At 33.6% G+C, this 12,867-nt stretch overlaps 1 protein-coding gene across 5 annotated transcripts in view; it reads right to left on the bottom strand.

The window, feature by feature from the left end:
* Positions 1 to 12,867, bottom strand: part of Hex-A (Hexokinase A) — a 69,904-nt gene that overhangs the window by 30,309 nt on the left and 26,728 nt on the right. For 2 of the 5 annotated variants that reach the window (XM_065363098.1, XM_065363097.1), the window contains exons 1-2: positions 6,591 to 6,743; positions 1,803 to 1,965 (exon numbers count right to left, since the gene is read on the bottom strand). In XM_065363098.1, coding sequence (XP_065219170.1) covers positions 1,803 to 1,965; positions 6,591 to 6,728 — 301 coding nt within the window. In that variant the 5' untranslated portion in view covers positions 6,729 to 6,743. Of the gene's footprint in view, positions 1 to 1,802; positions 1,966 to 2,109; positions 2,259 to 6,590; positions 6,744 to 11,733; positions 12,131 to 12,867 lie in introns of those variants that run through there. The other 3 variants (XM_065363100.1, XM_065363101.1, XM_065363099.1) reach the window with 3 other exon arrangements.

Here is a 12,867-nt window from a genome sequence, read left to right as displayed (position 1 = left end):
CGCCACCCTTCCCACTTACAGACCATTTCAAAATGTTCATACGCGCCTGGACGAGTTTATTTGAATTTCACGCTGAAAGAAATTCTTCAATCAGATAGGGGAAGATTAGTTGGGTATGCTAATTACATAAATTTTAAAGAATTCAGTCACCCTTTCCCTCCCCCTCCAGGCTCCAGCCAATTCCAAGACCCTAATGCCTACCTCAAACATTATTCGAGTGTTTACTTCGATATAAATATAGATCAAAAAAATTCTCCAATTGGAGGAATAAAAATATTGACTACCTACTTACAAAATTTTTAGGTCCCTGATTCTCTATTAAAATAACGTGGTTTTGTGGTGTTCTCCAAATTTATTCAAGATAGTCTTCTTGAATGAAAATATTTATTCGGCGTAACTAAATAATGTTTTTATTCAATTTAGTTCAAATAATCATCAGAAAATGGGAGATTTTTTGAATTCCAAAATATGGACTTCAAAGACAAAATAATTTCAACCTTTTTTTTCTTTTTCTTTTTTGCTAACAATTTTGATTTGAAATAAGATAAGTATTTCAGAGCATGAATTCATTCCGTCAACTTCCATGAAAATTTTTCACAGTGAATTCAGATTTTTTTACCAATTAACCCCCCTCCCCCTCCACCCCAAAAAATTGATTAGTTCTTATCTGCTCTTTCGACGCCTCTATAAATCTTATTCTTCTCCTCTTCTTTCTCACAGTAATTTAACTGAATTGAAATTGATTCTTCTTTAACTTTTTTCAACCCCCCCCCCCTTTTCCCATATTGTGTTTAGATGATGATCAACCTCAATTTTTGGGCATATTTTTTTGAACTTTTTGGATTCTCTGCTCTCAACCTCCCCCCCCCACCCTAATTACATCAACAAAATTATATTCGTTTTAACATTTTAATGGCACAACATCTCATTAAAAAGAAACCCTCGAATAATCCTGTCACCAACGATAATTTAAATCAGGTTACTCGTCCATAAAATCTCATACCAGTCGAAAAAAAAAGTTCAATCACTGACATAACATTTCGAGAGAGAGAAAGAGAGGGAAAAAGGAGTATAAAATTTCCTTTAAAACTCGATCGACCATTTCATAGCCTTTTAGTATAAAAACTGTCAAAATTAAATCGTTCGGTTGATTTTAATTACAGATCACCGGCGCCTATATATCCATCTACATAGGAAAATTCCTTTCGAATAAAATGACCTTCAGGCATCAGCATCCCAAACCAACATCGGCGCATTGACACTTCTTTCTACTATCGAACGAGCCAACAATACCATCCATAAGAGACACGAACGTGAAATTATACCGCATCACCTCATATGACCGGAAGGTCGACCAAAAAATCGTCGCAATTTCAGAAATTTCACACTCCTAGTTCTATTCGCCACATCCCAAAACTAGAATGTTGAATTTCACAAAATCACAATGTGGTCGATGGCCTGTGGACCGGTTCAATGAGTATGAAAAAGCTACGTCGTCGTTGAAAGATTCAATTCGTCCTTGGCATAGAACTACGCGAAATATTTACCCATTTCGAATACCACCAACACCACATATACAACATAACGAAAGTAAACGATGAAATTTTCAAGACGTAGGTAGGTACGTAACCTAAAAAAATCTATTTTTAATTTAACAAGATTCATTTACATTGGCAGTGGCACTTGTTACGTATTTTATGTATCTACGATGAGAATGATGATTCCGATTACGAGTACGACGTAAAATACTACATTCATTAAAAAAAAAAAAAAAAATGGAGAAAATTTTCAAATTTACGTACCTTTTCCATTGGGTAAATCTTGCACGTAAGTTACGAAGCATTTTACAGCGGCCGAATCGTGCGAATTTTTATCCAATCCTTCGTTTATGCTTTTCAACAATCTGGTGGAAATCTCCTTCAGCTGTTCGTCTGAGAGCACCATGTCCTGACATGCCTCCCGGATCTAAAACACACCAAAAAAATACCGTCCAAATAAATAACCAAGCATATTCTTTTTCACCAGAGGGTGCGACCTTAAAATACATAAAAATATGCTTGAATAATACGACGATTCGAGGGTCAAGTCGCCAGATTTTTTTCAACTCACGTAGCTTAAAACACCGCCACTCATTTTGAAAACGTACAACTTTTTGCAAATTCAACTTTCGTAGCACTAATTAACTTTTTTTTCAAGTTTCGTTTTTACTTTACAGCCAAGGTTACCTTATCTAGCTCTGATTTGTATGTTATTTAACGACGCGATGGTTTTTCGTAGTATCAGTATCGCAACAATATGACACATTTCACGGTAATAAAATTCAGTTTAGATTTTTTCTTTCGTTTAGTAGGTAGATAGGTAGGTAGGTATGTGTTTTACTACCTTCTTAATTCGTTTCATGGATCATTAAGTCGACTCGGTGTGGGGATAATTAAGCGACTGTGAAATTAATCGCAAAAGTAATAAATCTCGAAAATAATTGGATCGATTTTTTTGACCTGTAATTTACACGCTGAATTACCTACTATTACGTCTGCGGCGATGAGATGAGCAAGGTGTTTGGGTGATTTCGAAGGGTAATCGAATAAAATTGAATCGATAGAAATAGTGATTGAAAAAATGTGCTACTCGAAATTCAAATGATTTTCTAATAAAACAGACGATAAGTCAGTAGGTAAGTTGTGCACTACAATAGGGAAATTAATTATTTCTTTTTCACTTTCGATGTTTCTAATCAATCAATTCCTCACTCCATATTTTTTTTCCTTACAATACATAGAAGAAAAAACCACAATACAAATATGACGATTGGACAAATTCGATTTGAAAAAAAAAACACAAGAATAGGAAAATCGAATAAAATTCTGTTCGAAAATGGTTTGTAATTTGTAAATCGCCATAATCTATTTATTCGATATCGATTCTTATTCAGTTATTCCATCGAATCGAGACATTTATTTATTTTTCTTCGAATACCAACTTACATTATTATAAGAACATGTTACAAGAGTGCTCAACGATACCGGAAAAATTTCCTTTACTTCCGCTTTACCTTTTATTGGTAATTTATTATCAAGGTATAAATAATTAATAGGTTTGTAATGTACTCGACATACCTATCAATTATCGACTATACGGCGAGTGTTCGAAATAATAAATTATCTTCTTTGATCGTCTAACAAAGATTTTAACAGGGTTGACTGGTAATTGAATTTATCATCGGTGTGGTGTTTTTGAACTTTCAACCCCGTTAGATATAATAATGTGGAGAACTTTTATGGTTTTTGAAAAGGGGAAAGTTTTAATTAATCGTTGGTTAATTTATATTTTTTGACGTATGAGCCAAAATGGTGGACCCAAAAATCAAATTACTGAAGTATATCTACTGATCTTTTTCATTTTTTCATCTCTTTCGTTAATTTAAAAAAAAATTAGTTTCATTTTTTTCATTTTTTACTTATATTTTAATTTTGAAGGTAAATTTACGTTTGGGGTTGTTCAATGGGGGTGGGGGAGGGGGAGGGGTGGCAGAAATAAAATCCTATCTCAAAGACATCCCAAAAAGTCCACATACTCAGCATAAGTTCTATCAAAGCGACAAGATTGAAATCATTTTTTTTTTTTAAATATTTATCTACCTACCAAAAATTGATGTTTTTGACGAGCTATTGCGAGAAGTGTGGAGGGGGAGGAGGAGAAGAACCCCAAAATCTCAAAAGGCATATCGTAAGTGGTCCTGAATTTACAAAGTGTATGTTACACGATGAAAGACCAACTCTAAGGCCAATTTGTGAGAGCTGTGGATGAGCTGGGGGAGGAGGAGAGGGGGTATTATGGTCAAAATAAATGAAAAAACTGCGCTGCATGAAATTATTTCTCCAGACAAGGAAGGAAAAACACAAGCAAATGGTTTAAAATGGTCAAAATAGGCTTATGAGACTTCAAAACGAATTAAATAACTTGATTTTTTTCGACCGATGAATTTTTTTTTGATAGAAATATGGAAAAAATCAATTAAAAAGGGCACCAATTGAGAAAATAGTTATTCAACGAAAAGTTGATTTTTATGTTTGCAACGGTTTCAAATTTTAACAGCATTTTAGTTTCTGGAAATTCTAACGTGTTTCAAAATGTGAGCAAATCAGCTCGAGAGAAGCGAGAGCAAAAAGCTATTGAAAATTTACAAATTTTCACGAAGGAAAATAATACACTTTTTAGAGTGAGGAGTGATTTTTTTTTGGTTGAAAGTTTCAAATAAAAGATAATTTCGCCTGAACAAAGCGAAGGCAAACGTGTTTTTGAAAACTTAGGTACAATTCGAGAAATGAAAAAAAATCTTTTGAGAAAATAAAATAAAAAAATTGAATTTTCGAGAAAAATTTGAAGAAATTTCAGAAAACAGAAAGAAATTGTCGAAAACGAGTAAAATCAACAAAAAATGCCAAAATGAGGCTTATTCTAAAGGTGAATTCGTGTTTTGAAAATTTTTTCTTTTCAAATATTTCGCATTAATTACTTATGCCAAAAAACTTATTAAAAGGTATCATTTCTGAAACTGGGAAAATAAAGGTTTAGGAAATTATTGTGAAATGCAAAAAAAAAAATTTGGTAAGTTTTTGGCTATTTTTCTCAATTTTTTGAAATCGGCAATAATTATGAAAAATTGGCACTACTGGATTCCAAAATATTTCCCCACTTTTAATATTAGAAAGTTTTCAAAACACGAAATCACTCAAAAATAAATGATTTGAAAATTTTCACCTGTTCTAGTAGAACCCTCAAAAGGTCTTGGATTTTGGGACTTTTGGAACTGGTCCAATTACCCAAAATAGGTCGGGCGAGGCTAGAACAAAAAAAACACAATTTTTCCCCCGAAATTCCCCTATTTTAAAAGCTCATATTTTCCTTCCAAAAGGCACCTCCAGAGCTAAAATTTTTCTGAGTAACTTTCAACTCAAAATGAACGTTTCCATACCGAATTTGGTCAAAATCCTTTGATATTTCTTATCGCGATTCACCCTAAGTTATAACAAATTGCACATCTTCAAATTTGAAGGGGCTAACATGATTTAAAATTTCCAAATTTGAGATGCTTCAAATTTTGAAGATATCATATTTTCAAATTGTGTTTGCCCCTTCAATTTTGAAGATAGGCAATTTGTCATAGTAACATTTTTATTGTTTGTCCATTTCAGCACTATGGGTTATTGAAGTCATTTTAATGATGTAAACATTTTCTTACTATCTGTGAATTGAAAAAGTTACACCTTTTTGGAAAAAAATTTACCAATTGTGGAAAATTCGCCAAAACTGAGAAAATAGTTTGGATCATTGGATCATTGGATTATTTTGGTGATTTTGCTCACTCGTAGCATTTGAGTGGACGAACAAGAAACATTATCAAGACCAGGGGTTTTAGTCCCCCTCCCCCCCAAGAAAAATTCGAAAATATCAAAAAAATTCCATTAAAACTAAAAAAAATAAAACAATTTGAAAAAATAAATGAATTTTGGCAAATTTTTTTAGGCCAAAATTATTCAAACAAAAAATCTATCGGGGTTGCCACATTGAAATTTTTGAATTATGGAACATTATAAACTTTAAGAGCAAAAAAATGATCAAAATTTTATATTTCAAAAAGGTTCAAAACAATTTCAAACAATAAAAAAATAACTTGAGTAGGTATACTTGCTTCGATTTTTTTCTCAAAATACAGTGGAGGGGGGAAGGGGAGGGGGTATGAAAATAAGGGACTTGCAACTTCGATTTAGCCCCCCCCCCTCTCCCCCGGAAAGAAATACAAAAAAGCCCGAATTCAAGACAAATTGCCTATCTTCAAAACTGAAGGGGCAAACGCTATTTGAAAATTAAGTAAGTCGAGTTTTTCGAAACACGTGGCTCCTTCAATTCACAAGATAGGCAATCAGTCATAAAAACGTTTTTTGTTCGTCTCCTCGAGTATTATCACAGTTGAATTTTTGCAAACGATTTCTGGGACACCCTGTAGTTACAAGCACGAAAAAAATCAGAAAATTCAATCAGAAAAATCGACTTATACGAATTAATTTAGTCAACAGATTTCGTATTATTTCCAATTTTTTTCAATTTTGATTCCGGTTGAAATATCATTTAGAACAGTCAGATTTTCAAGAATCAGACACCTGACTAAGTATAGGTACTTACTTACAATGACTTCATACATCCTACATGTGGTACTTTAAAACTTTTACGTTATACATAGGAAAGAACTGAATGTTTTTCACTAAAACGTTAGTACGAGTAAAACAAGGGAATCGCAAAATGCATGCTCTAGTAAAATTTAAATCAACACAACGCATGGGGTTTTTTCAGCAGGAAGCATGTCATAGTCATAACTACAGATAACACGGTTGATTTTCTCACTGAATTTCAATGGTAGCCAGTCGAGGAAAACGTGTTAATTCACCAGTTGTAATCTGATCTATTGAAATTCAAAGAAAAATGCAATCATGCTATAAAATGCACGTAGGTGTAACTCGTAATACGTAAGTAGATTATCAAGCATTCGAGAGGTAGTAGAATTACACTTACGTTTTCTATTTCATACTTACAGGGATATGATTAAACAAACTTCTAATAGTTAATTCGCATGAAACTGGGCACAAAGAAACCAAGCTCAAAAAAATCACGAACACGTTTAGGATTTTTTTCACATCATAGCGAGTCTGTGGAGTTGCTTCTTTTGACATTTTACTCGGATTCGAGTAAAATCGAGATTACTCAAGATGATAAGTATCAAAAAAATCATTTCAGGTAGCGGAAGTTTTACCATTTTGGTGCCGGATGAGTGATGTTGATAACGTAATCTTTTAATCTGTTTGAACTTTTTCTATAATCGTGATAGCGATCAAATATCTAGTGCTTTCTGATTTCTGGCAATTTCTACGAATAATGACCTAATACTTAGCCAATCAACATAAGTATAGCTATCAGCTATCAATGAAAATAGGTATGAGATAATAATATGAATACTACGAGTAGGTAATCCAATAAAATATCGATTTCACTTCGATCAAAATACCCATTGAATTATTATTTGCACGTGGCAAATATTCAGGAGCGGACTAGGTCGGTTTATCGCCCCCCCCCCACAAGAATCTTTCTCCTACTGTTTTTTTGCAGGTTCAGATACTTCGAACCCGAGTTGTACACTTGTTTTTTTTTTTATTCAATTTTTTATTCATTTTTGCGAAAATGAGTCGATCTGACAAGAAAAATCTGGAGTTGCAAATTTTGCCGAATACAATGACGAGTTTCTGAGAAAAAAATAAGTACAAATTAAAGATGAAATGACAAATTCTGTCAATTGATAGAACACTCACACTCAAATTAGGTTCATTAAAAAATTGTAATTTTTTTTCATTTTTGATTTTTTTTTAGTTTAGAGATTAATTAAGAATTGACCTCAGCGAAGCAAGGGCAAAAGCTTTTAAAAAATTTGTGTTTCGACAGGTAAAACCAATGTTTGAAAAAATTTTGTTTTATTTCTATTGATCGAAAAATTTTAGACGAGTGAAGCGAAGATTTCCTCCAAAAAATTACGTAATTTTGTCACTGAAAAAGCTTGGAAAAGTAACTAAAAAAATTAATTGAAAAGTAGCCTGAAAAGTGGCGAAATGCGAGCAAAACATTTTAATACAGAAAAAAAATCACCAAAAAAAAAAATAATAAGTAAGTATTAAGTACGAATTTGAAACGTATTCAATGTTAAAAAATTATCGAACTATTTCGAAACTTTTTGACGAAAAATCGAGACTTTTTGACAATTATTTCACACCAAAGCAAGGATTTTAGCAAACTCTAGGAAAAATAAAACAAGATTGACAATTTTAACAAAAGAAATAGTTTTCTGACAGTTGCTAAAAAAAAAGCGAGACATTTGGACATTTTTTTTTTCTAAGTAAAAATTCAAATTTTTTTTTATAGAAAACAGCAGGATTTTGACAATTTTAGCAAAAAAAGAACTTTGTGAGATTTACTGGAAAAAAGAGATTTTCTTGGAAAATTTCTGGCAAATACCTGAGCAGTTTCACTTTAGCAACTGATGACAATTTTACGTAAAATATCGAGATTTTTCAAATGCGAAAAAGCTAGAATTTTCAGCAATAAGGAAGACTTTTGGACAATTTTTGGAAAAAAATTCAACTTTTCAGAATTTTTTTTGCAAAAAACCGAGAATTTTGGCAATTTTAAGCAAAAAGCAAGACTGCACCAATTTTTTTCGCAATTTTCGTTGAAAATGGAACCTTCCACTCGATAAAATAAACTCATCACAAAAAATCAAAATTCGAAAAAATTCAATTTTCAATTCCAAACATCAAAAAAAGTTCAAATTTATTCAGTTGTCTTATTTTGACCTATTTCTGACGTATTTCAAGAAAAAGTTGATAAAAATCACTCTCGTAGCAAAAAAATTAAAATTCGTTTATTTTTTGAATTTTGATTTTTTTGTGCTGATGAGTTCATTTCGTCGAGTGAAAGGATTTTTTCAACTTTTTCAACGGGTACGTAAAGATAGGGGTCAAATGGGTCAACTTCACTAGTCAAAACTTTTTTTCGTGTTTTAAATAAAAAAATCAATTTTTTTCGCAAACTCTCAATTTTGTAAAATCGACTTTACGAAATAATGCCATCCCAATTTTTTAATATGTTGTTCAGCATGCAAAGTAGTCTATAAGAAACGATATAAAAACTACGTTTTGAAACTTTTCTAGCTAATTTTTTGTACAAAAAAAAGTGGCAACACTGATTTTCATGATATCACTAAAAAGCCTTTCAAACCCTCTAACTATTTAGTAGGGGGTCGGGGGGCCCGCATAAGGATCAATTGCACCCCCCTGCCGATCCTCCGGGACAATTTTTTTCTTAAAGGTGGCGTCTTAAAGGAACATTTTCTAGCACTTGTCCTCAAAAAAAAAGTGACCCTACTTACAAAATGGCGCCCATTTTGATTGACCGGTCAGCCGAAATCACAGATTTTGCGTTCCAACATATTGGACTAGCATACAATTTTTCAAACCGTACAAAGGTAGATCGAAAGAACAGGCAAACATTCATCACCTGTCAAAATTTCAAGTGCTAAAATGCCTTTTTCGATTTTTGGCGAATTTTCAAAAATCAAATTTTGGCCAAATATGTGAGAAAAAAATCAAAATTTGACCAAATTGACCTAGAAAGCTGAAATTCGGGATATACCCTATTTTCGACCTGACAAATCGATTGGAAACGGTTTCAAACCGTTTTGAGCAGTTCTGGAGCCTCCAGCAGATTTTTGAAACTTGAAATTCCGACAAAATTTCATCAAAATGGAGTTGGAAAGCCGAAATTAATTCTGCAAACTAATTTCAATACGTTATGAAGTCGACTGCAGGTGAATTTCAAGTCGTTTTGGAGCCTCCAGCGATTTTTTTGAAAATTACTGGAACCTCCAGTAAATTTTTGAAACTTGAAATTTCCCCAAAATTTCATCAATTAATGTAGTTGGAAAGCCAAAATTAATTCTGCAAACTAATTTCAATACCTTATGAAGTCGACTGCAGGTGAATTTCAAGTCGTTTTGGAGCCTCCAGCAATTTTTTGAAAATTACTGGAGCCTCCAGTAAATTTTTGAAACTTGAAATTTCCCCAAAATTTCATCAATTAATGTAGTTGGAAAGCCAAAATTAATTCTGCAAACTAATTTTAATACCTTATGAAGTCGACTGCATTTCAAGTCGTTTTGGAGCCTCCAGCGATTTTTTGAAAATTACTGGAGCCTCCAGTAAATTTTTGAAACTTGAAATTTCCCCAAAATTTCATCAAAAATGAAGATGGAAAGCTGAAATCAACTATGCACTCCAATTTTAACACCCTCTGAAGACGACTTCAGGTAAGTTCAATTAATTTTGGAGCCTCCAGTAAAAGAATATAGCTAGGGCAATAGTTTGCAAAAATTCATGTTTAGAAAGAGTAAAAATAGTATATTTTTGATTTTAACATGGGGCCCCTTGGGTTTTTGGGGCCTCTGGCGATCACTAGTCGACATCATATAGACCAGTCCGCCACTGCAAGTATTCAAATGACGAGTCGAAATTCAATCAAATTCGTTAATTAATCTCCAACCCATAAAAAATGATGACATAAACAATTCTCGTAAATTCAACCACCACCAATAACTCCAATCAAACCATTATTCCAGCTTTCACCACCACTACATTTGGGATCCACTCAACACCACACAAATCACGCACATTTTCTTCACTCATGTTCGCATCGAACTCGTACATAACCCATAAAGCAATCCGTTTCAATAAAATCACCATAAAAAGCAATCATCTCGTAAAAAACCCATCACATTCGATACGTCTTACAAACACGAACCATTGGAAAATCTGAAAACCATACGACACATGAATTAAAATTGCATGACAATGCAACAGGTCTCTACGTTATGACTTTTTTTTCCACCTACCTACCATATTTCTCCCACAACAGAGAGAAAAAAAAACACAGGAATTATCGACAAAGCAAAATATTCCTTCCTATATAAACCTTCGAATAGGTACCTCAGAATGAATCGATATTCATCTATGTATTATCGTACAATGTATGGATTCTGGAGGAAGAATGCGGCGCGCATGAATGAAAAACCGTCTCTCACACACCACACGAGGGACGAGATGAAAAGAGACGCCAATTCGTCTTTGAACAAAAAAACCACTTTTACACGTGTCCACCAAATCTGTACAAATTCCACGATACCTCTAAAAACATTCCCTTCATCCCTCTCCCTCTTCCTGTCACCTTCACCCACTCAATTTGCGGAAAATTTCCTCATCATATAAACGTGGACGAATCAGAATCACGTGCAACCACGCGCTATCGATTACATAACAATATTCAAACTAGGACAAACCACTGACCGAATTTCCAACACGTAAAGTTCCCCTATTAAATACCCCCAGGGGTTGTTTTTTTTTTCTTCTTCCCACGGTGTATTAAACTTGACAAAAGAACTCGACGACGAGAAAGTCACGAGGCTAAAATACCGTTGTATAAGATTAAAGATTTATCATCACAGGTCTGGCTCGAGAACGAGAGTCGAGACCTTGATCATGAAATCTTTCCTTAAGGTGAACGTGTCCTAATAAAACATATGGTATTATATCGAGCCGAAAAATTAATCCTTTTACCGGGCGATTATTCTCACATAGCTTTGGTTAAGTTTCTCAGAAACGTGATATTTGAAAAGATTTACAATCCTAGGTTCTTAGAATAGAGACTATTATATTTTGAAAAATATCATCACGTCTTTATAATGTACCTAGAAACAATCATTATTCAACTTGAGACTTTGGATAGGTGATAGGTACGAGTATTATGTATCGAGGCAGCATTGTTAATTTTTGGCGCCAAAATAGTTGCCTAGTTTTATGGTTATTTTATTCTTTCATATGCAGACTAAAATTTCCTGTGACATTCGACAATTCACAAGGAGAAGAGATGTTTACTTTCGAGACATCGTACCTGTCCAATTGAAAGAGAGACTCTACACCTGTTATCAGTAGTCTAGACTATTTTGAAATACAACCTTACAATGTACCTCTCACACATTACTTTCTTCCTACCTATCTCATATTTTTCCAAACTTCGAGCAAGACTTGGATTCCACACCTTATACAATATTACATCAAATTTCAAGTCTGAAATACTCACCGTAACAACATGTTCGCAAGATGCAAACGCGAATAATTTTTTCAAAGCTATAGTAGCCAATAACATGATAAAAAACTAAAAAATCCGCACGAAAATCTACTAAAAAAAAAATAAATAAAAATAACCACTAAATCACAGCACGGACGTAATATTTCGATTCGAAAAAATTCTATCGTTTCAAACCGTACAGAAACGCAATCTCTTATCAGCGAGATTTTTTTTATATACGAAAAAAATTCGTATCTCTTTAAAAAAAATTGTTTTAAAAAAGTAACTAAACCACGATACCGAAAAGCATGTGAAACTAGACTGGAGCGAAACGCTTGTAAAGTGGATAACGCGACAGAAAAATCGAAAAAGAGGTTCGGTAATTGGCGAATGATTCGTTCGCTTTTTATCTACCCAAGAGACAGTTCCTCGTTCGATTTCGACTGCCCGCCAAGCCTCAGCTAAGCCCGTCGAGCCCGTCGATAGTGCTTCGGTCTCGTCTCGCTCTTTCTCCCTCTCGCGGTCGCGAGCTCTCTTATCATTCAAGAATACCTACGCGAAAATATATGAATCGAGCCCGCGAGCCGGTGAAATGCCTCTCTCATTCCATATGCGTGACTATGTTGTCTCTGAATGCATTTTTTACCCCCCACTACTTCCATCGAGCTTTATTTTTCCTACGAGTATAATTAACGGTTAGCCATCGACACCAGGTAATTGCTGTTTGAACCTTCGAATTGGTTCTTTGAATCATATTACCTACACTGGCACTGGCATGGCGGTGTATTTTTGACCTTAGCGTGATTTTTTAACGCGTAGAATTATGCATATAAGTTGGTTGGTTTTAAAAAAAAAGCAATTTAGATTTTGTAACGAAAATTCGAAGAAAAAATTATCCCAGTTGTGAAATTTTTTTTCGAAATTTAACGCGAATTTTGCACCTTAAAAAAATATAAATGCTATTTTGATCGAACCAATCTCCATAAATTAAACGAGGCAAAAAATTCGACACTTACCTACGAGAAAATTAACAGATTCGGTTTTTCTCAGAATTTTACGACTGAAAAATAAGTAAACAAAATACTTAAAACTCTACATCTCCAGATGAAACACCGAAGTGGATTTCTGGTTTAAAATTAAGAGCCT

This window comes from Planococcus citri, chromosome 4 (genome assembly GCF_950023065.1).
Source record: "Planococcus citri chromosome 4, ihPlaCitr1.1, whole genome shotgun sequence".
NCBI lineage: Eukaryota > Metazoa > Arthropoda > Insecta > Hemiptera > Pseudococcidae > Planococcus > Planococcus citri.
This window is presented reverse-complemented; position numbering and strand designations above follow the sequence as displayed.